The sequence below is a fragment of the Geotrypetes seraphini genome, chromosome 11 (assembly GCF_902459505.1).
Source record: "Geotrypetes seraphini chromosome 11, aGeoSer1.1, whole genome shotgun sequence".
In the NCBI taxonomy this organism is placed as follows: domain Eukaryota; kingdom Metazoa; phylum Chordata; class Amphibia; order Gymnophiona; family Dermophiidae; genus Geotrypetes; species Geotrypetes seraphini.
Window position 1 is genome coordinate 39,100,720 of NC_047094.1, and position 25,088 is coordinate 39,125,807.

General features: G+C 43.6%; 1 protein-coding gene across 2 annotated transcripts in view; it reads left to right on the forward strand.

Moving 5' to 3' along the window:
• The window catches only part of USP7 (ubiquitin specific peptidase 7), a 396,159-nt gene that overhangs the window by 270,079 nt on the left and 100,992 nt on the right, over positions 1-25,088 (forward strand). For both annotated transcript variants that reach the window (XM_033962812.1, XM_033962811.1), the window contains exons 21-23: positions 8,999-9,099; positions 9,217-9,370; positions 19,000-19,067. In XM_033962812.1, the coding sequence (XP_033818703.1) occupies positions 8,999-9,099; positions 9,217-9,370; positions 19,000-19,067 (323 nt within the window). The remainder of the gene's footprint in view (positions 1-8,998; positions 9,100-9,216; positions 9,371-18,999; positions 19,068-25,088) is intronic.

Genomic DNA, 25,088 nt, shown 5'->3' on the forward strand with positions numbered 1-25,088 from the left:
AAAAATATAAATCAGATTTGTCCATTGAGAAACACAAAGCTCTAATTTCTCTGCAAAAGAACAATAAGATCAAGATTAGACATGCTGATAAAGGCGGAGCGATTGCTATACAGAACACATCAACATACAACTCTAAAGCATTGGAACACCTTAATGACGATCAAGCCTATTTGAAGATTCATCTTGATCCAACTAAACGGTTACAGAATACCATACGTAACCTCACAAACAAGGGTCTAAAGGAAGGCTTTTTGACTAACCATGACTATCGGTTTTTGAACAACTATTTTCCAGTCACTCCATATATCTATTTTTTACCCAAACTTCATAAGGATAGCCTCAATCCACCAATTAGACCCATAATATCGACCTGAGGTTCTCTTCTTGAACCACTTTCAAGGTTCGTAGATGATTTTTTAGAGTGAAGTTTCAAAATGTAAGTCGTTCATACGAGATTCTAAAGATTTTTTGAACAAATTGGACTCGATTGACACTTCAAAAGGGCCATTTATTATGGCTACTTTAGATGTTTCCTCGCTGTATACTTCCATCCCTCAGCAAGATGCATTAGATGTCATTAAAAAGGTCCTTGAAGCACAAGAAAAACCACAGGTCATTCCCACTGATTTTTTTAATATCCTTAGCAAGACTGGCCATGTGTGAAAATTTATTTTCTTATGATGACAAACTTTACAAGCAAATTTACCCCTATATTGCATACATAAGATTTCAAACCAGGCAGGGAGGGGGGAATTTTTAAGAAGTGGGAGGATAAAGGATTAGTATGTTTTAGTCAAGTAGTTGAAGGCGAGGTAAAAGCCTTTACAGATATTCAGGATTATTTTCATTTAGAAAGGAGGGATCTCTTCCCTTATTTTCAGATAAAAAATTATATATTGACATATAAAATGAAGAATGATGGAATTTTAAAGAAATCTGAATTTGAAAAAAGGCTAGGAGAACCAGCAACCAAAGGGTGTATTTCGTGGTTATATAAAATTATAAATGATGACAAAATAACCAAAATATCATATATGAAAGCATGGGAAAAAGATTTAGGGAAGGAATGGTCAATAGAGGAGTGGGAGGTTATTACATTACACCTTTTTCAGACAGCGAGGGCTGCCATTTTGGTGGAAAATGTTATTAAACTTCTAGTACGATGGTATATTACTTCGGTTTTAATTAACAAATATACCAATCAGAGTATTGCTAGCTGTTGGAAAGGATGTGGTAAAAGAGGTACATTTTATCATATGTGGTGGGATTGCCAAAAGGTCCAGGAATTTTGGAAGCAAGTTTTTGAGTATATAAGCAAATTAGTTCAGACTCCTCTTAAGCCTATTCCCGAAAGGGCTTTATTGGGAGTAAGAAGAAAAGATTGAGAGGATGTTAAATCTAAACTTTTGGACTTGACATTTATAGCTGCCAGATTAACATTAGCTCAGCAATGGCGTATGTTAAATGTAACTACCTTGAGAGATGTAAGGGAATGCTTAGGATTAGTATGTGAAAAATATAGACTTTTGGCTATTTTAACTAATCAATGGGCAAAATTTAATGATATATGGGGGAGTTATATTGAACTGGAGAACGATATGTTTTAAAGACTTATTTGATCATTTTGGTTTTTGGAATTAGATATTTTTTTGAGGGGGAATGGGACTAATTAAAAAAAAAAAAGTTCCTATTCAATTTTTGACCAACACTAAAAATTATTGGAGTCACTTTCAATTCAAAGTTAACTTTTCAACAACAACATTCTATAGTACTACAATGTAGTTACTATAAACTTTGCCTTATATGTTCAATATCTCATCTCTTACTCCCTTCAGTCATTAATATACTCATCCACTCTAGTAATCAACTTGCTCAAAGAACATAAGCAATGCCTCTGCTGGGTCAGACTTGAGGTCCATCGTGCCCAGCAGCCCACTCACACGGCGGCCCAACAGGTCCAGGACTGTGCAGTGATCCTCTGTTTATACCCTTCTATCCCCCTTTCCAGCAGGATATTGTCCAATCCTATTACGTCCTCTTGAAGCGCATTCCAGGTGTCCACCACGTGCATCCTAGCATTTGTTTTGAATCTGTCCCCTTTCAACTTTTCTGAATGCCCTCTTGTTCTTTTATTTTTTGAAAGTTTGAAGAATCTGTCTCTCTCTACTCTCTCTATGCCCCTCATGATCTTATAAGTCTCTATCATATCCCCTCTAAGTCTCCTCTTCTCCAGGGAAAAGAGACCCAGTTTCTCCAATCTCTCAGCGTATGAAAGGTTTTCCATCCCTTTTATCAGACGTGTCGCTCTCCTCTGAACCCTCTTGAGTAACGCCATATCCTTCTTAAAGTACGGCGACCAATATTGGACGCAGTATTCCAGATGCAGGCGCACCATCGCCTAATACAACAGCAGGATAACTTCTTTCGTCCTGGTTATAATACCCTTCTTGATTATACCTAGCATTCTATTCGCTCTCTTAGCGGCCGCTGCGCACTGTGCCGTCGGCTTCATTGTCATGTCCACCATTACCCCCAAGTTCCTTTCTTGGGTACTCTCATTCACTAACATCCCTCCCATTGTATAGTTGTACCTTGGGTTTCTGTTTCCCAGATGCAATACTTTACATTTCTCTACATTGAACTTCATCTGCCATCTCGTCGCCCATTCCCCTAGTTTGTTCAAGTCCCTTTGCAATTCTTCGCAGTCCTCTTTAGTCCGAGCTCCACTAAATAGTTTGGTGTCGTCCGCAAATTTTATTATCTCACACTTCGTCCCTGTTTCTAGATCTTTTATGAATATATTAAATAGCGGCGGCCCGAGCACCGAGCCCTGCGGAACACCACTCGTGACCCTCCTCCAGTCCAAGTAGTGGCCCTTCACCCCTACCCTCTGTTTCCTACCTGCCAACCAGTTTCTGATCCATCTTTGTACGTCTCCGTCCACCCCATGGTTCTTCAGTTTCCGGAGTAGATGCTCTGAGGCACCTTGTCAAAGGCTTTTTGGAAATCCAGGTATATGATGTCTATGGGGTCTCTTCTGTCCATCTGTTTGTTAATTCCTTCGGAGAAGTGCAATAAGTTAGTTAGGCACGATCTCCCCTTGCAGAAACCATGCTGGCTTGTTTTCAGAAGTTCATTTCTTTCCAAATGTTCATCGATGTTTTCTTTTATCAGTGCTTCCGCCATTTTCCCGAGGTAAGACTCACCGGTCTGTAGTTTCCCGGGCCACCTCTTGATCCATTTTTAAAGATGGGCGTGACGTTGGCTATCTTCCAATCCTCCGTAATCACTCCTGTTTTCAGGGATAGGTTGCAAATTTGCTGCAGTAGTTCCGCTATCTCCTCCTTTAATTCTTTCAGAACCCTTGGATGGATTCTGTCCGGACCCGGGGATTTGCTATAAAATTAATAACAGGAAAAAGAAACTTGACCATGTGACCCCGTTGTTAAAATCGACACATGGTTACTGATAAAATATCGTCTGACATATAAAATTATACTTCTGGTTTTCAAAACATGTTACAATCAGTTGCCACTATATCTGGATAATTATTTAATACCTTACTCATCAGTATATACTGTATTTTTTGCTCCATAAGACACACTTTTTTTCCACCCAAAAGGGGTGGAAATCTCGGTGCGTCTTATGGAGCGAAGATACAGTTTTGACACCCCCACCGCACCATTTTAAATACCCCGCCGCCGCACCTTTTAAAACACCTGCCTGCTTGCCGTAGCTGCACCATTTTAAAACATTATGCCACCACACCTTTTAAAACACCCACCTACCCGCCCGCTGTCGTCGTTGGTGCCGCCACCGTAGCCGCAGCTTTTAAAACAACTACCCATCCCCTGCCGCCTTCTCCTCCATTGTCGTCATCGCAGTCCCTGGTGGTCCAGCATGTATCCCTCCCTTGCTAGCGGTGCACAGGTCAGGAGCGCGGACGTCAGGAGCAAGCTTTCCGCGCTCCCACTTGGACCTGCGCTGTTTTCTAAATGACTTAGTCGCGAGAACTGACCCCAGCCATTCAGAAAGCGGTGCGGGCCCAAGTGAGAGCATGAAAAGCTTGCTCCTGACATCCGCGTTCCTGACCTGTGTACCGCTAGCAAGGGAGGGATACACGCTGGACCACCAGGTACGGTGGGGAGGGATGATTTAAAAGTACTGGGGGGATGATTGATTTAAAAGTACTGGTGGGGGTGATCTAAAAGTACTGAAAGGATGATTTAAAAGTACTAGGCCACGAGAAGGGGGACAGAGTATAGGGCACACTATTTGGTTCAGAATTTTTTTTTCTTGGTTTGTCCTCCTCTACAGGTGGGTGCGTCTTATGGAGCGAAAAATACAGTACACTATGTTCTTTACAGCAAAACCTTTTAGTGATTCCATTGATTAGGCAAATAGTATATTCATCCACTAGAGATCGTTTTTTTGCAGTCATTGGTCCTCAACTCTGGAATGCTCTTCCAAATTACATTCGAACAGAACACAATCTTGAATGCTTTAAAACATTAAAAATCTTTCTGTTTATAAATGCATTATCCAATGATTTGCAAAATGGAATAAGAGACCCATCATAAACCAGTATGAAACAAGAAGCACAAAATCGGTTTTTAACCTTTAATTTCTTAACTTTCTTGCTTTTATTAATGATATTGTAGTTCCATCTTACTTTTATTATTGGTTTTTTATGTAAACCGCATAGATGTTTTTCCATTGCGGTATATTAAATGTTAAATAAACTTGGAGACTTCTGTGATAGTGATTTATTGGACTCTGCAATATATGAAGATACATTAAAAAAATATATATATATCAGACCTATGAAGATATGTTGGATCCAGAGTGAAATATGAAGTGACTAGATCAGGGATGTCAAACTCAAATCACATAAGGGGTCGAAATCTAAAACACAGGCTAAGTCGTGGGCTAGATTTTTTATTAAGATACTTACCCCCACCTTTGCTGACGCACAGCGTGGGACGCTCACAGGACTTCAGTGAGCGTCGGATCAATCACTGCTGCCGGCGCCAAAACCCATGCTGCATGCCAGCACAGGAGGGAGTTAGTCTTAGTAGAAGTATAGGGATACAACCTCTCCAATCCCACGCCGGCTAGATCCTGGTTCACGCTTGCTGTTTTAACACCAGCTCTGGTAGGATACACATTTCAAATCTGACATAATGTAATCACAAAACAGAAAATAAAATTATTTTTTCTACCTTTTGTTGTCTGGTCATTTTGCTTTTAGTCCAAGTTTCTCTTTCTGATTTTGTCTATCTTCTAATTCTCTTTCCAGTGTCTGCTGTCCATTTTTTTTTCTCTCTTGCGCCAGTCCTTGTCTCCAACATATTGATTTTTCCCTTTCAACTTTTCTCATTTTTTTCTTTTCTGCCTCTGTCCACTCAAATCTCGCCCTCTTTCTCATCCTTCTCCTTTTTAAATTTTCAGCTACCTATCAATTTTTCATCTTCTCTTATTCTGTAGCTCTCCCATTTCCCATCTCACTCCTTTCCCAGCCTCCTATTTCCTTCTATGTCTCCCCCTCTCTCCTCTTGGTCCAACATTTTGTTCCCTCTCTTTTCTGTTGTTCTTCTTCCCTCCCCCCTTGATGCTGAACAATGAGATGGAAGGAAAAAAAAAGAGATGCTGCATCTCTCTCTCCCTTCCACCCCCTAGGCCTAACATTTTTCCCTCCCTTCCATCTCCAGATACAACTTCTCTCCCCTGTCTGCCTGCCTCCCTCCATCCCCCCAGGTCCACCATCTCTCCATCTCTCTTTCCAACGGTTCTCCCTTCAAGTATCTTTTTCTCTCTTCCTTCATACTACTCCAGGTCCAACCCCTCTCCCTTCATCTCGCTCTCCTCACAGCCCAGCTTGCCTTTCCCTCCAGCACCGGTCCCTCTCTCCTCACAGCCCAGCATGTCTTTCCCTCCGGAGCCGCCAAATCTGCTGGCTTCAGTGATTCAGCAGTGTTGTACATGGCTCCCCCTCCTGCTTTTTGCCTGCCGCGGTCTATCTTCAATGACACGCAACTTCCTGTTTCTGCACGGGTGGACTGCAGCAGACGGAAGGCAGGAGGGGGAGCCATGGACAACACTGTCGAATGGAGCGAGACTGACCTACGACGTTTTTAGAAAAGCCATAAAAACTGCCTTACTTGACAAGATATATCACCTAAATAGTAACTCTGTTAATCCTTTTCTTTTCTATTTCTATCCAAAGCCCCTCCGAAATTCTTAACAAACTTTTCTTTTCTATTTCTATCCAATACCCCTCTGAAATGCTAAACAAACTGTATTTTGTAATTTGCTACTATTTCTAGACAGACCTATGACATTTTTAGAAATGTCAAAAAAACCTGCCTTTTTCGACTGATATATCACCTAAACAGTAACTCTGCTAATCATTTTCTATTCTATTTCTATCCAATGCCCCTCCGAAATTCTTAACAAACTGTATTTTGTAATTTGCTCCTATTTCTAACATGTCCCCTCTGAAAATACTTAACAAACTGTATATTGTATTTCGCTGTATTTCAAGATTCTACATACTGTAATTTCACTGACTATATGCATAAGAACATAAGAACTGCCATCTCCGGATCAGACCCATGGTCCATCGAGTCCGGCGATCCGCACACGCGGAGGCCCAGTCAGGTATACACCTGATGTAGTTTTAGTCACCCATATCCCTCTATGCCTCTCGTAAGGAGATGTGCATCTAATTTGCCTTTGAATCCTAGCACAGTGGATTCCTTAATAACCTCCTTTGGGAGAGCATTCCAGGCGTCTACCACTCGCTGTGTAAAGCAGAACTTCCTGGCATTTGTCCTGGACTTGTCCCCCCTTAGCTTCAAACCATGTCCTCTTGTCCGTGTCACGTTGGACAATGTAAATAATTTATTTTCCTGCTCTATTTTATCGATGCCTTTCAGCATTTTGAAAGTCTCGATCATGTCCCCTCGCAGCCTCCTCTTCTCAAGGGAGAACAGTCCCAGTTTCTTGAGTCGTTCCTCATATTCCAAGTTCTCCATACCTCTTATCAGCTTCGTTGCTCGTCTCTGCACCCTCTCCAGCAGTTTTATATCCTTCTTTAGGTTGGGAGACCAATGTTGGACACAGTATTCCAAGTGCGGTCTGACCATTGCTCTATAAAGCGGCATTATGACTTTCCTCGATCTACTCATGATTCCTTTCTTTATCATGCCTAACATTCTGTTTGCTTTCTTTGCCGCTGCCGCGCATTGTGCTGATGTCTTCAGGGTCCTATCTATCAGTACACCCAGGTCCTTTTCTTGTTCGCTCTTACCCAGAGTTGCGCCTGACATTCTATTCTCGTGTTCCTTATTCTTACTACCTAAATGCATTACTTTGCATTTCTCCACGTTGAACTTCATCTGCCATTGCTCTGCCCATTTCTCTAACTGATACAAGTCGCTCTGGAGTTCCTCGCTATCCTCCTGCGATCTGATTGCCCGGCATAGCTTTGTGTCATCTGCAAACTTAATGATCTCACTGGATACTCCTTCTTCCAGGTCATTGATGTAAATATTAAATAGGATCGGCCCAAGAACCGAGCCCTGGGGCACACCACTAGTCACTTTCTCCCAGTCTGAGAACTTCCCATTTATGCCCACTCTCTGCTTTCTGTTTTCCAGCCATTTGCCTATCCACCTGTGTATATCTCCCTCTATTCCATGGCTTTGTAGTTTCCTGAGAAGTCTTTCATGTGGAACTTTGTCGAACGCCTTCTGGAAGTCCAAATATATTATGTCCACCGGCATTCCACTATCAATTTGCTTGTTCACGGTCTCAAAAAATTGAAGTAAATTCGTCAAACATGATTTCCCTTTCCTGAACCCATGTTGACTGGGTTTCATCAAGTCGTGTGTATCTAGGTGCCGGACTATGCTATCCTTGATCAGTGCTTCAACCATCTTTCCAGGGACATATGTAAGGCTCACAGGTCTGTAGTTGCCCGGTTCCCCTCTCGATCCTTTTTTGAAAATTGGCGTGACGTTCGCTATCTTCCAGTCTTCTGGTATCTGTCCAGTTCTGATTGTCAGATTGGCAAGTTTTTGCAATAGCTCTCCGATTTCAACCTTCAATTCCTTTAAAACTCTCGGGTGAATTCCATCCGGTCCAGGGGATTTGTCACTTTTAAGTTTGTCGATCTGGTAGTATATCTGGTCCAACTCCACTTCAACTGTGGTGAGGCTGTCTTCTATTACTCCACTAAACACTTTCACTGCTTCTGGTATTTTTGCGGTATCCTCCTCCGTAAAGACGGACGCATATTGTAACTCGCTGATTGTCCAGTTCTGTTCAAATGTAAACTGCCTAGAAGTCGCACGATTATTGGCGGTATAGAAGAATAAAGTTATTATTATTATTAATGTGGTGTAGTGGTTGTGGGTTCAAACCCTGCGTTGCTCTTTGTGACCCTTGGCTTGAGTATCTGATTTGTAACCTATTCTGAGCTCTTGTTGGGCAGCGTGGATGGACACTACAGATCTTTATCTGCTGTCATCTACTATGTTACTATGTGTTTCTATTTCTGGCAAATTCAAGGGCTGCAACACTCCTGATATAGCAGTGATGCTACTGGAAGAGTTGTGCACTCTTGTCTAATGGCAGAGTAGCACAAACCCACATATTGGGACTAGTCTAGCAGAGATCAAGGAAAGGAAATTAGGTAAAAATTAAATTTCATAAATTTCTCTTTTAATGTTAATTAACCTGTTAATAATACATGCAAGTCTATCAGGCTCTTAGTAAGTCTGCTCTGGAAATATTTATTTTTTTTGTTGTTGTTGAGTTCAGTAGCAATCTTTTGGTACAATTTTCTAATGTTCAGAACACAGCCACAGTTGTGGATGATGGACAGATAATTTAAAGCTCTGTGACAGTGTGTGTACTTCTACAGCAGATTTTTTTTTGCACTTATATTCTCCTCTTTCCTTTCTGACTAGCATTTTTTTTTTTTTTGTTATAGGAAGTAAAACCGAATTTAACTGAAAGAATTCAAGACTATGATGTGTCTCTTGATAAAGCACTTGATGAGCTTATGGATGGCGACATTATAGTGTTTCAGAAGTAAGTGAATATTTTTAAATTTTTACTTCCCCCAGTCATAAATATTTAAAAAATACTTAAAAACACAGTATATCCTATTTTATTTGTTATTTTCTTGTAATTTTGTGTATTTTGTAGAGATGACCCAGAAAATGATAACAGTGAACTACCAACAGCAAAGGAATATTTCAGAGACCTGTATCATCGTGTTGATGTCATCTTCTGTGATAAAACTATTCCTAATGATCCTGGGTTTGTTGTTACATTGTCAAATAGAATGAATTACTTTCAGGTATGCCTAAATTGCCTATAGGTGAAGTCTTTTCACAGTGGGGTTAATTATTCTGCTATTAAAACCATTTCTCCAAGGATAAGCAGGACAGCATATTCTCACAGATGGATAACATTGATGGAGCCCCAAAATAGAAAACTTCCCAGCAACCTTCCAGAAGGCACAGAAAGGGAGAGGTAGGATCTCGTTGGGACACAGAAGGAAGGAAGGGAGAACAAACTTTGGAGGAAGGAAGGAGGGAGGGAGCATGAACTTGGGACAAAGGATGGAACAATGAAGGGAGTGAGGGAAAGAGATGCTGAGATGGGGAGGGAATAGAATGGAAGATTAGGTTTTTACCTTTGATAATCTTCTTTCTGTTAGTCCCTGTAGGATTCCATATGCTAGGTGTTCAGTCTCAACCCGCAATCCAGGAGTTGTAGAAATTCAAACACTTTTCTGAGCATATGCTCCACCCCCTTAGCTGGATATGTTTGCAAGCTCTCAGGCTGTCCCAAAGCCAAGTAACATACCTGAACAAATCCATGGCAAGGGTACGAGGGAAGATCCCCAGCAACAAACATTTTCTAAAATGGTCTGCACTGCAAAACATGGCATAATAAAAAGGCACAAAGGCAACTCAGAAAAACATTGAGAAATAATATTGAACCAACCTTTTTTTTTTAAAAAATTCTTTATTCATTTTTACATATTACAACAAGTGTATAAGGAAAATCATTCGAACTTATAAATATACACTTGATTAACTTTCATATATCATTAAAAATATAACTTTTCAGCCAGTACCTATATTCTATAATATTTTGAATATTATGAACTATTCCTAGTATCTAAACAATTGATATCAAGTTAGAAAACCCTCCCAACCCCTCCCTCCCCTTACAAAAGTTCCATTCCCAATACATCAAAAACAGTTAAATACTCTTATACATTATAGGATTTAATATTTATTACCCACCCACACCCCTCCATGTCAAATATTGAACCAACCTGCTGTGTGCAAGGAGCACCCACCTGAAACAACCTTTAGTCAAACATATTCACAGAAATGGAAACTCTCCACAGGTTCAGTCAACTGGCTGGAAAGTCATCAAGCCTGCAAGGAAAATAATCAAAGCAGAAAGCAGCAGGCTATTCCAAACAACTGAGTGTATACAGAGAGGTCTGGTCTTAAGGAATCCTACAGGGACTAACAGAAAAAAAGATTATCGAAAGTAAAAGCCTAATCTTCTATTCTGTTACGTCCACTCTGGTTTCCATAAGCTAGGTGACATACCAAAGCAATGGTATCAGCTAGTGAGGGACAGAAGAGCCTGCCGTCAACCCCAAGATCCTAAAAACGGTATCAAAGCGAGCCGCCACATCCATCCGGAAGCACTGGGTAAAAGTATGACGAGAGGACCAAGAAGACGTCCTGCAAAGTCATCAAGATGGGTTCTCCATGGGCACCGGCACCTGACTCCGAAGGTAGTGATGGAAGGAGCTGGAGGTTCTCATCCTGCTGATGAAGGATGAGATCCTCAGACCAAGGGCGACCAGGCCAAACCGGAGTTACTAGAATCACAAGACCTGGATGTGTTGCTATTCAGTGGATTACCTGACTGACCAGTGGCCAAGGAGGGAATACACACAGGAGCTCAGAGACTGAGACTGAGTTGGGAGGGGGAGCCTCAGCTAATATACTACAACCAAGTTTTGGTCTCAGTCTCCACCTACCTGAAGTCATAAGGTACAATGCACAGCCACCCCGAGAGCCATAGACATAGCTGAAGCTCGCAATAGGTCATACATGGCATCCGAGAGATAAGAAGCACCCATCTCAATCTTGGTTTCTTCCTGCTCTACTAAGTCCCAGTTATCAGACTCCCGGTCAAGGACACACTTGGCGTACTGAAAACAAGCCCGAGTAACCAAACTGCCGCACATCGTCACCTGGACTACTAGGGCAGTAACATCAAAATTTAAGGAGGGATTCCAACTTACGCTCCTCAGGGTCCCTCAACGCAGAGCCGCCCTCAACAGGCACAGTATGCTGCTTCGCGATGGCTGAAACCACCGCATCCACTACAGGTGACTTTAAGGTGTCCCGATCCCCCTCTGGGATGGGATACAGGGGGGCCATGGAGTGCGCAAAGCAAAAAGGGGCCTCCGACACCTGCCACTGAGCGAGCACAATATCATGAATATCCTGATGCACAGGAAAAGAGCAGGAAGCCGAGCGGATCCCCCTAAGTAAGGGGTCCACCACCCGCGGGGCTCATGTTTGGTGTCCTCAAAACCTAAATTGGATAACACCTAAAGAATAAGCTCGTGAAGCTCGTCCCGCTGAAGATTGTGCACCATGGATGCATCCTTGCCAGCAGATGGAAGTGCAAAACCGCCGCCGGCAGAACCCGTTCCCCTGAGAGGATCCTGGTGGTCACCCCAAAGGTCCAGGTCCTCTTTCTCCAAATGTTGCTCCTCCTAAGAAAAATCATTGTTTCAAGAGATCCGCGGCCGCTTGGATGAGAGAAGTAGAGGGTGATAAACAGGCGCTGTGTGGGGCCAAACCATAGAGGACATCAAGGGCAAACACTTCTTCCCCCGAGACCCCCGGGCGGAAGCGGGACCTCCAGCCTCATGCAAATAAGCTTTACTTAGGGTTAAAACAAAATCTGGGGGGAAAAATCCCTTTGTAGCCCCATGGGACTCCCTGCCACAGCAGGGTACCCAGTTGAAACCTGCCCCTGTCTTTCCAACACAGGGGGAAGGTCAATTGAGGCTAGGGAAAAAATGGAGGTTCTTCCCGCCAAAATCGGAGCTGAAACAGCCAAAAACAGCTCCGGAGGCTTACAGGGTCTGAGAGGCCTGAATCACTCCAGCCGCTAAAGTAGGCAAGCCGGCAGCCATGGTAAGGGAGTCCCCAGCAGCTTTGGTGGAAGGGAATCCTTTTTACCCTGACCGTCAGCAGCTGGGGAAATCCCTCCGTGTGGCAAGGGAAGTCCTGGCTTCTCCGCTGTCTGCTGCTGACTCGTGAGGCACTTGCAGCGGGATTTCCTGGCTGCTGGCATCCGATACCGCTGAGTATCCTCCACCACTCCAGCCTGTACAGTGCTTGCACAGGCCGACCGTGAGTGCCTCGCGTCTGGTGCACGAGCACTTTTTCTCCTGCAAAGTGATCATTGCTCCACATGCGACCTAGCTGAAAAGTAAATGCCAGTTCGTTGAAAAATACAGTAAAATACAGCAATTTTAAAGGGAAAGAGCCCTTTAGACTGGCACAGCCTCAGGATTTGGGTTGTTGTTTTTATTTTTGTTTATTTGTTGTTTTTCAGAACAGACTCCACTGGCTCTCTAAGCCAGAGGCCTGACCGGTATCAGTGGACAGGCTGCCAGCTGAGGCACCTCTACAAAAACTTGGGGAGGTGGAGAAAGGGCGGTAGGGACCCATCACAAGACCCGTTGGGTTTGACACCCCCGAAGTCGAATGGACCCCCCAAACAGGACCCGTCCAAGCTCCGTCCGGCACCAAAAAAGGGGACCAGAAGTCCTAACAAATTCCAATAGCCCTAACAGAGGGAGCCTTAAGTTTTTCAATCTCACCTGCTCGAAGACTGAGAGAGACTGAGTTGGGAGGGGGAGCCTCAGCTAATATACTTACAACCAAGTTTTGGTCTCAGTCTCCACCTGCTGGTCACAGTGAGATATTACCCATCAGTAAAGAACTGTACCAGTCTAGAAGGAGACACAGAAGAACAAATTTGTGCTGAACAGAGGGAAAGACAATGAGGGCATGTTGGAACACGGAAGGGAGGAAGAGGGTTGAGTAGGCACAGAAAGAGAGAGGTAAGGTCGTGCTGGGACACAGAAGGAAGGGAGGGAGAACAAACTTTGGAGAAAGGAAGAAAGGAGGGAGGGAGCTGACCCGGAAGCCCTGACCCTGCGTGCCTCCCACTGGTGTTTACCTCCTCTGGCTGGCTCTCCCCCTCCCAGTCACACTTTTCTTTGCAAAGCTGCAGCCGCATGTGGCTCGCAGCTGACACAGAAGGATTCCTGTGAACTCGTGGCAGCCAATCAGCTAGTGGCAGGTGCGAAGGAAGGTTCACCGCTGGACCACTAGGGATACTAAAGGTATGCAGAGGAGGCAGGATGGAGATAAAAATTCTTAGAATTGGCTGGGACAGGAAGTGGGAGAGATCCCTCCTTTCCCGGCCACCACTGGACCACCAGGTCTCAAGGCAGGCCCAGCAGAGGTCTGCAACAGGTTCAGGAGGGGGGTGGGACCCAAATATAAACCAAGACCCCCATTTTTGTGCCAAAAAATCTTGGTTTATAGTCGAGTATATATGGTAGATGTTTGTATGTAACCATTGTTCTAGTGCAATAGGTGAGACATTCTAGACAGATGGGTTATATCCCTATAGCCGTGTGCATCTGCAGAAGGAATCCACTCTGGATTTTTCACTCTGCCTCTGCTGTACTTCACTGGGCTCTTTAGCTCCACCTACAGGTCTTTCCTTCTGTAAGCGCACCTGCAGGAGTGTTTGTTCTGTTCTCCCCATTATTTTATTCAGGGTATTTTTGTCCCTTTTTCAGGGGATTCTGGCTGGTGCTTGGAACATTTTCTCAGCTCTGCCTGCTTTGAGAACACACAGACTTCGGTCTGTAGCTGACAGGCCAAATCCCACTGTGTACCTGTCAGCCAGCCTGTATAGTTTTCTCCAAAGCTCTGGGCTGTACTTGAAGTGTTAAGCAGGGCTCGAGTGCAGGCTGTTAGGTGCCCTTAGGAGGCTCAGTGGTGTCTCAAAGAGTGCCGTCTGCATCTTCTCACCTCTGCCTGTCTTGGTTCACATCCATTGGTCTACAGGGTGGCTGTACAATTAGGCTAGGCAAGGGGTCTGACTTGCAGCCTGAAGATCAGCTTTGCAGAAGCATTCTCAGCATTGAGGCAGTGAATTTCTCATCCAGCTACTGAGAGAGAGATTAGGCAGGTCACAGCACAGATCTTCAAACAGGTCATACTGAGTATGTACAGGCTGTCAGCCTGTGAGGTAAATTGAGTGAGGTTGAAAAAGTAGGGTTTTAAGTGTTTCTGCATGTTCCCTCCTCCTGAAAAATCCTAAAATTGTCATTTGTAGCCTTTGGGAAATGTGAAAAATATTGCGATTCTGGTGTGAATTTCATGATGGCAGCCATCTTGGATTTTTAACAATTTTTTTTTTTCTAGAGCTCTCTACTTCTCTAAAACTGCAACTTTTGCCTAGAAACTTGCTGGGATAGAGCCCCAGGGATCTTTGCCAGGATTGCGCAAATTAAGCGTTTTTAGAGTATAGTTGCACCACATGTCATGTGCAGTTGAGTGAGGCGGCAGCGTTCAACTTAGCCTCTCCCTGCTGAAGCATGTGACTAAATGTTCAGCTAGCCCAGCGGGGTAGCCTTATTTGCTTTCGGGGCTTGGCACAGCTGTTAGTTTTGTCTGCCTGGCTGCGGACCCTAGTTTCGTCTGCCTGGCTGTGGACCCTCCGCAGCCTTAGAAATAACAAAATTAAGTCATCCCAAGGTGGCTTTTAGCCCCAGGAGCCAGACATTGTTCAGACTTTTTGAAATTTTTGTGGACTGAGTTTCAGAACCAGTGCCACTCCGCTTCCACAGTGTCTCTCAGTGACATTGATCCTTTGGACCTGCCTTGCCTCAGTCTGCCACTATTTTTGCGCTTCCTGACCCTAGTCTGGAGATCCTGATGCGGATGACCATCTTGTTGACCCCTTATTTGCAAGTGCTGCATTTCCCAGTGCAGGTGATCAGGGACTATTTGCTAGAGCTAAGGATTCTTCTGGGGGTTTTTTGGAACCTTGGAATAATCCCATGGTCCTGTGCTTATTTAAGTCTGCGGCTTTGCCGGACCTTATTTCAGAATCTTTGCAGGAATTGCATTTGGTCACTCAGTTGGCTCCATCCACTTTTTCCTCTTGGCAGTTTATCCTTTAAGAAGACCATCAAATGAGTGAGAGTCATTCAGAATGCTGCCGTCCATCTCATTTATGGTCTCAAAAAATCAGAAATATACACCATGAATAATAGAGAGGGGGAAGGGTTCTTATTTTATTGTGTATACTATTAATAATAATGGGAAGGTGGGGTGGGTTATGGGTTTATATATATACAATTGTTGTTTCTCTTGATAGATTTACAAGTGATGTTTTCAAAAATATGTATGATTTTAATTTGTACACTTGTTGAAAGATTAATAATGAATAAAGATTTACAAAAAAAAAAAAAAAATCAGATCGTGTAATCCTGTATTACAAAAAACTACACTGGCTGCCGGTGGAAGCAAGGGTCATTTTCAAGTTTGCCTGCCTCTGCTTCAAAACCATAACAGGTTCATCCCCAATCTACCTGTCGCACCATTTTGAATTTCCAGGCACCACTTGCACACGTAGTGCCTACCTGTTTGCTTTTCCATCCTTGAAGAGCTGTATCTATAAGATATTCCTTGATAGATCATTGTCATTCCAAGCAGGCAAATGGAATAAATGTTTAACCTACTTCATTTCAAATGCACCCTCCTACCAAACCTTCAGGAAATCAATTAAAACCTATCTCTTTGATACATTTCTCTGACTCCTTTCCTGTCTTGTTGTATCTTTGAAATGCTTCCTGATAAATCTTGACTACTCTTGGCATGCTAATGTAAACTGAAAGTCTTTTTTTGTAACATCGCTGTCTGTATACAGTCTCTTCCTCTGTAAACTGCTCTAAACTGCTTGTGCTATTGCAGTATACAAAAAATAAAGTTATTATTATCTTTCCCTGACATACTGATATGAGCGTTCTGGTCTCGGAGCAGTTTGACTCTCTGGAGAGTGAGTAAAGGATCTGCGCCCCACCGCAGTAAAGGATCTGCCATGTTGCCTCCCTTCCTTCCCCTTCGAATCAACACTGGCAGCTCCCCTCACACTTGCAGCTGCCCGCCCGACACCCTCCCTCCCTATCCTCTGCGAGTCCGGCAGTCCCCCTCCCTCACAGCAGGCCATCTCTGCTGAAGCCAACTGGAGGGCTTTCCTCAGATATCAAAGCTGACATCAGCCTTTCTGGTCTGTCGGCAATCCCAGGCAGTTACCTTGACCATCGGACACCATCTTCCTTCCAGCATGGCTGCTCCTTATCTTCAGTGCCAGCCACACTTGTTTGCTGGGTGAGCTATTATATTACACCATCTGTACTAGAGTGCAGGAACATGTGCACATGCATGGAAGTCTGCTTTCAAAAGGTTCTAGAATTAGAATGCTGGGGAGCATCTCTGCATTAGGGCTCCATTGGTGACTTTGTCCATCCATCAGAATAAAATCTTGCTTTCTTGTTCTTTAATGTCAGATTAATGCCTTTTATCTGCTTAAATAAACTAGCAACTGCATTTAGAGCATGTGATTGTAGGGTTCTATAAGGAATAAGTGAACTAAAGTAATAATTTAAGCGTTTAGTTAATGCTTTTCCAATGCAATTTACATTGAGTTATTTTCACTGTCCTTAGAAGGCTCAGTCTGTGTTTTGTTCCTGAGGCGGTGGAGAGCCAAGTGACCAGGGTTGTTAGACAGCCAAATTTTATTAAAAAAAAAAAAAAATTAAGGAGGAGACTTAGAAGAACTGTCAACGAGTGTTCAATGGTATAGTAAAAGGAGGGAAATAATTGAATCTGAAGGTGGCAGGAATTACTGTAGTGCCCAAAGGAAGTAAAAATGAGAGTATTTGCAGCCAGTATAAGCCTATCTTGTTGACAAATTTGGATGCTTAGCTCTTGGCCAAAATATTGGCCCACCAGCTCCAAGTGTATATTACTGCTAGACTCCAATAATTCCTTTGAACTAACAGCTATTAATAAGAAACTTGAACTGAGTCACCAATGCTAAAGGCAAATAGATTAGCTCTGAATGTTACCAAATCAAATATTATGCTCTTCCCTTGGAAAGAAGGTCTCAAACTCCTGTCTCCGATTTCTATTAAAGGTTCTATCCTGCAGTCGATTAGTAGCATTAAGATCCTCAGGGTTATTTTCGATTGCAAGCTCACCTTCCATGAACATATTAGTAGTGTTGTTAGATCTACCTTCTTTAGATTACGGCAAATTTGTTCAGTTTCTAAATTTATATACCCCATATCACTAAACATACTAATTCACTCGCTGGTGATCTCAAAAAATGATTATTAACATGTTGTTCAAAGGAATTGCCCAAAAAGAAATCAGTCGTTTATAGATTGTTCAAAATGCTTCAATTAAACTCATAAGGAACGCTAAAAAATTTGATCACGTGACCCCTTTACTTAAGGAAGCGCATTGGCTTCCAGTAGCACCGTATAACTTATAAATTAAGTCTATTGACTTTCAAATCTCTCCTTTACAAAACGCCTGCTTCCATACATAGATTATTGATTCCCTATACCTCTTCTAGATTACTTAGATCTACTGACCAACACCTCTTGATTGTTCCCTCTCTTAAAACCATAAATACACGGCAGCAATCTATTTTCTCTCACTGCACCCCAAATATGGAATTTACTCCCAATTCAAGTACGTGAAGAACATAATTTAGATAGATTTAAGAGCAAGTTAAAATGCTATCTTTTTAAAGATGCATTTGACAACTAAAAAAACTAGATTAGGTGCTTCAACTGAGCCCTGGTTCTCAAGCTCTTTGAAGCTTACTGCTTTCCCCTTTCCTATTGTTTTTTCCTTTACTTGTTTTCTTTACTATTTTTAACTTGTATTTCTTTTCCTATCCCTTTCCTTTTGTATCATATGTTTTGTCTCGTCCGTCATATTTAAATAGTTCGTTTCCCATTGATTATTGTAATACAATATTTTAACATTTTGTACATCGCTTAGAATTTTGAATAAGCGATTAATCAAATACATAATAGACTTGGAAACTTGGAATAATGGTTTATCTCATTCAGGCAGTTGAATAATAACATCCATATACAGTGTTTCTCAATTTGATCTGGAATGTCAAGGTAGATGGGATAGGGTACAATCATTGATATTGGGAAAGTGTTTGTTTAACCAGGTGAATGGGAGATTTCTATTCCAGATTGACTTAGTTGGGCCTGGGGGGGGGGGGGGGTCTAAACATATTGGGTAGGTGATGACCCTTTATACACTACCCAAAATATGAATGCGAGTAAATTATAGTACCTCCCAAAGTCCTCACTATTATTTGCTCTGGCTATAGAATCGGAGTGTTAGTCATGGTATATGAGCAAGGGAAAATAAATATAAAGTAGCTCTATTCACTCACAATATGATATTCATTATTGCCGAGCCCACTATGAATTGGAAAGAGAGATAAAATAGAGAGAATATTTACATGTTCATGATTTCAGGTGAACCACTGAGTTTCCAGTGAACAAGCATGACCTAAATCTAAATTTAAAAAATTGTACTTGATTCTTGGTTGGAAGATGCTGACTCTGAAATTGGAGCATCTGACACAGCATTTATTGACAATATCTCTAAGCATGCATTCAGTCTTCCTGGACACACCATTTGGTCAAGGGAGCAGATAAATATTCTTCCATAGTATGCAGGTCTTTTCATTTAGCTATGTCATAAATCCCTGGCAAAAAGTACTTTCATCTTTTTGTTTCTGCAGGTTGCAAAGACAGTTGCACAAAGACTTAATACAGATGCAATGTTACTACAGTTTTTTAAGTCCCAAGGGTAAGATTTTCTCTATGCTTCTGATAAATATTTCATCTTAACTGTAGAAATTTAACTAAAATATATGTTTCTAATGTAGTGTATCTAGTGGTCCTGAATGCTGGGGTCTTGTATACCAACCAGCAAGTTGCTTGCAGAAAACTGTCAGTCATTTTTTCTAACCCCCCTCCTCCTTCCCAGTGAGTTTTTTTCTGCAAGCAAGTTGCTCAGAAGTGTGTTTGATCTGCTCTGTGGTTTTTATTATTTTCGGGTATTTTTGCTAAGTGCCCAGAGGTTCCCATTTGGTGGGACCTCTGCCTGGGAGAAGACACAGACTTACATGGTGGAAGTTTGCTGCTAGCAGGTTCAGCCCTTCGGAGACACCTAGCCAGCCTGCTGTAATTTATTTATTTATTTTTTTTTAAGTTCAGAGACTGTCCTCCATATAGCTGCTCGCATCTCTCTTGATTCATTCAGGAGTTTGAGCGCAGACTCTTTAGGCACCTTCCCAGCTCGGCCAGGACTAACAGTGGATGGCTGCATGGTCCTCCCCCCTTTTGAGCGTAGTTCTCTGGGGGTTGAGTTTCAGTCCAACCTCAGTCTGACTGGCAGCTGAAGACCAGGTTCGTCCAGTGAATCTGTGAGGCAGAGTTCTTCTCCCCTTGATTCCAGCTGAAACCCTATACTGAAGCAGGCAGGCACTACATGGCAGTGAGTAAGGCTATTGAAGTCTATAGGAAAATTAGGGGGGGGTGGCGCGGATCCTTAAAATTTGAATTTGAGGATTTCTGAGCCCAGGCCCTGCACCTCCAAAACCCCTTTCCTTGTGACTTTTTTTTCATACAGGGAGGTGTGATATTTCTGGTGGTAATCATCTTGGATTTTAAACAATCTTTTTTTTTTTTTTTTTCCTTTTGCCTTTTATCTGCCCCAAACCCCCTCAATTTTGCTTAAAATTGACTGGGATGAACTCCTCAGGCCCTTTTACTCCTATATCATGCCAGGTTTGCGATGGATGGTCGTCTGAGGAGCATCCATGTCCCTCGTGCATCAGAGCAAGTGGGGGGAAGGGCGGGAGCCTCAGGTTTAGCCACCTCCAAGTCTTCTAGGGATGGGGATCTGCAGGAGATGCATCCCCAGGAGAAGAGACCCTTTCCAGGACCCTCTGAAATTGTATTGGCCAAGTATAGTCGTGTGGGGGCCATGGAGCACAGGAGGACCAGCAAATTTTGTGAGCTATATGTGGAATTCTTATTTAAACTGCTGAGGGTCTTACCAAGAGTGTGAACTCTTCCCCCCCTGCAATCCGCTAAGAAGATCGACTGTCGGCTCCGGGCGGCTTTCCCGCAGAGGAGAGAATCCTGCATTCACCGTGGACCTCATCTGGGGCAGCCTCCTTGGAGCGGCTGGGACACGGGCAGTGTGTCTGGGAGGGAATGCATGGATGGGAGAACATCGCAGGGGAGGGGACATAGGCATCCTGGGACTGTCTGCCAAGTCTCTTCCCTGAAGAAGCCCTTTCTGGAAATGTCAATCGCTCCTCCTAAACTTACTTGCTCCACTTCATCACTGACGCTGACCCATTCTGCTTCTATTCCTTTCTCTCCTCTCTTCTACCTTCCAAAGTATTTAGATCAATGCTGTCTTTTTAAAATGTTTATTTTATTTTTATTTTTCCTCTAACTCTACTTTTCACTTCACTATTACCCTCCAGGTACTTTAGTTAGATTGTGAGCCTTCGGGACAGTAAGGGAATTTTCCAAGTACCTTTCTTATTTCTAATCTTAATGTATATTTTCTGTAAACCGCTTAGAACCTAACGGATGTAGCGGTATATAAGAAATAAATTACATTACATTACATTACATTTGGCTGTTAGCAGCACACCAATGGCAGTGGCACAGGGGTTTCCCCCGTGAAAGGCGCCCTGTCCAGATGAGGATGCAGACTGGAACCAGGAGGTTCAGTCTGTAATGGACTGGGAGGATAGCAAATAAGAGAATGACACGGTGACAAAATTCATCACCGTTCTCGTCCACGCGGATAACCGCGGGAAACCATCTTCATGTCATTCTTTAAGGAGAGAGGGAAGAATCAAAGTATGAATGGCCTCAACCACTGACCCACAAGCTTTGCTTTGAAGAATGCTGGTGTAGAAGGACTGAGGTTGAAATAGACACTAGAAAATGACATGGGATTATTTCCCGTGGTTATCCACGGGGACGGGGACGGTGATGAATTTTGTCACCGTGTCATTCTCTAATAGCGCAAATCCAATTCCATGCCACTTATATCCCAGGATGAAGTTTCCCTGACAGTCTACTTCCTTGCAGAAGGACAGCAGTCATGAGGTGGTGGCGACACAATCAAGGGGAAGATCATGCAGTGCACAATGTTCAGGGCCTCTGTGCTTTTGAGCATTATTTCCACCTTGCTGCAAGAGTTAAAGCTGGAGGTCCCATCAGTTATGAGCAGTTCTGTGGCTCCGACTGCGTTTTTTCCCTCCCATCCGGACACTACTGGAAGTTGAAAGAGGGATCCTTTGAGTGGCTAAAACTACACTTCTCCCTCCGTATTCACAGTGATTGGGGATGAACTGACCCGCGAATGCGGAAAAACTGCAAATAGCTTTCTCATATGTTGTTCACGGTTTTCTGTTAAAAACCCTCGAATATGATAAAATCACGAATAACATATGAGAGTTATTTACCTCTTCCCCTGCCTGCCCGGGTCTCTCTTTAACCCTGGGCCCATCTACAGAGCAGGGAAGAAAGAGAAGCCCACTGCCAGCTCCCATTGCGTTACTCCAACCCTTTCCACTCCACCAAGCCGCCGCTCTTACCTCCAGGTCCCCCTCGTGCCCGGCCCATCTCCTCTCAGAGCCGCGGACCCAAATTCTCATTAGCATTCCAGTGGCACTCATGTGACGGTTTCGACCAACAGGAGCTCGAGGGGGGCGGCGGTAGGTCTCAGCGAAGATGAGCTGTGGTCCGAGCTGCCCCTCCCCTGCTACCTCACCCCCCAGGCGGTGCCTCCAAAACCAAGAAACCCCTTGAGCTGCCCTCCCCCCCCATCTTCTTGTTAGTTGGTTGCACTTGGCCAGGTGGAAATGAGGCTTTAGCCCACCCCGCTCAGAAAAAAAAAAATAGGTGTTGGTGGCAGTTCTATAAATTGGCCATGGATGATGTAATTTTTTGGGGGGAGGAGCCAGCATGCTAGAAATCATGAATGCTGAATCATCTTCAAGTTTGCCTGTATTTCTTACAAAGCTCTCTTTGGGATGCTCCCAATTTACCTAATCTCCCAGTTCCTTCTCAACGGTTCCAACAAGAGCACTCGCAGAACAAACCTATTTAATTACCCCTCCCTGAAATCTTACCAATACAAAAAGTTTTTAGATAGAATGTTATCTTTCCAGGCAGCTAGGCTGAACATTTGTTTTGGAAAACCCATATTTGAGGCCACTACATACGCAGGCTTTAGAAAATCCCTGAAAACTCGATTGTTTAACAAATTCTAAATGCCCAACTCAACAAATTCTAAATGCCCAACCTCCTCTTCCTCGCAACGGCTCTCCGCTCTACCCCGCCTCCCCAATTCTAGATTTGAGACTAACTCTTACCCTCTCTCCCCTCGCACAACACGTCCTGACAAAATGTATCTTTATGGTAAACCACTTGTATCCCATGCACTGACAAAATGTATCTTTATTGTAAACCGCTTGTATCCCTTGTACTGTAAAAATGTATCTTTACTGTAAACCGCTTTCAACTTCATGGTATAGCGGTATATAAGAAATTAAAATTAAATAAATAAATAAATGTATGGCCAAGCTGTGTCCGATGCCAGATTTCCAGCAGCTGTTTGCTCAGCTGAAAGGGGATTCACTGGTGACATAGGTCACTAAACAAACTTTCCTCCCTAGTGAAGGAGGAATGATGTTAAAAGATCCTCAGGACTGCAAAGTGGATTTGCTCCTTAAGCAAAAATTTAAATCTTTAGTCCTAGGCATTAAGGCAGCAGTCGCGTCTTCCTTTGTTGCACACGCTTGTCACACTCGCCTGTCTCGACCGTCTAACCCAATATTTATTTATATATTTATTCATTCATTCATACATTCATTCAATTTTCTATATTGTTCTCCCAGGGAAGCTTAGAACGGTTTGCATGAATTTATTCAGGTACTCAAGCATTTTTCCCTTTCTGTTCTGGTGGGCTCACAATCTATCTAATGTACCTGAGCAATGGGGGGATTAAGTGATTTGCCCAGGGTCACAAGGAGCAGTGTGGGTTTCAATCCACAGCCTCAGGGTGTTGAGGCTGTAGCTTTAATCACCTCTCTGGGGTAAATTATATTGCTGATGCTCTGTATAATCGTATCAGATTCATGAACAAGGTCTTGGCCTATGCTATTTCCACCTGACGGATGCTCTGGATCAGACAGTGGGCAGGAAATGCTACCTCTATAACAGGCTTCCTTATCAGGGTGAGTTGCTCCTTGGCAAGGGCCTTGATGACCTTAATGGCCAGTGTGATGGACCATTGCCCCCCAAGTCCTTACCGGCCAGCAGACCCCAGTCAACCCAGATTTTGGGTTGGGGCAATTTTTGAGGCTCCCGATGATTTTGTATGTATTCGGGAGGTCAATCAACACAAAGACCCTTTCAGGGATCACATCAGAGATTCAATGGGGGTAGGAAACAGTAAGCCCCAGGTTCTCGCAACTCACCAGCCACTAAGAAAGCACAACAGTGCCAGGCCAGAGACCGAGCTCCCCCAGATAGGGAGCAGGCTGTCGACCTTTTGGTCAGTCTGGTCTCATATTGATGCAGACAACTGGGGGGGGGGATTACAAAATCAACTTTTTTGACCCCCTGCCAGACCGCTTTGTGATGTTTCCAGTTGGCTGGAGAGAGCCCTCAAAGTTCAGGCTATGGTGAAAAGACTTCTGGCTACTCAGGCCATAAAACCAGTCCTGGCCGCAGACTTGGGTTTGGGCAAATACTCCATATACATTGTTGCGCCAAAAAAAAAATCTTTTGACAACTGCAGACCGATTCTAGACCTCAAGTTGCTCAACACAGCTCTGAAGCTACCGCATATCTGGATGGAGCCCGTTTGGTCGGTTATAGCGACAGTGGCACTGGAATTTCTTGCCTCCCTAGATCTGACAAAGGCCTGTCTTCACATTCTCATTTTCCTAGTCCACAGGAGGTATTTGCAATTTTGTGTGCTGGAGCTGCATTTCCAGTTCTCTGCACTCCCCTTTGGCCTGCCCACGTTATCTTGCACCTTTACCAAGGTGATGATAGTGGTAGCAGGTACCGCCGCAAAGCTGGGATACAGTTGCATCCATATTTGGACGATTGGCTCATCATAACGCTGTCCAAGGAGGAAGGCGAGCTGGCAGTTTTGAGTGGTACAACTCTTCCAGGACTTGAGTTGGTTACTCAACTTCAAGAAGAATCAGTTGGAACTGACTCAGTGCATGGAGTACCTGGGAGTCTTGTTCAACCTGGCCTTGGGCCAAATATTTCTACCAGAGCCAGACTGAAGCTCCAGAAGCAGATCTGAGAGCTGCTTCAGAGACTGGCTCCTATTTCATGACATTATCTGCAGGTCCTGGGGCGATAGTGACAATAGAGATGGTTCTTAGGGCCAGAGCACACATGAGATCTCTCCAAGACTCTCTGTCCTCTCTCGATGGTCCCCTCAGGTGGATTCGCTACATCAGCCGTTCCCCTGGCTGCCTACAGCAAAGAACAGCATGAAGTGGTGGCTGAGGCCAACTGCCCTTTCCAGGGGCATGCCTCTGCATCTCCTCCTGGGAGATACTTACGATCGATGCCAACCTTTAAGGTTAGGGGGGGGGGTCACTCCAACAGATTCCCGGTTCAACAAAGGTGGTCCATAAATTGCCTGGAACTCAGAGCCATTCGTCTAGCGCTTCAAGCTCTGGAAAAGTCTCTGGAGGGCAAAGTAGTCAGTCTTTTTCACAGTGTGACAGTGGTAGCATATTTCAACAGGCAAGGAGGCACCAGA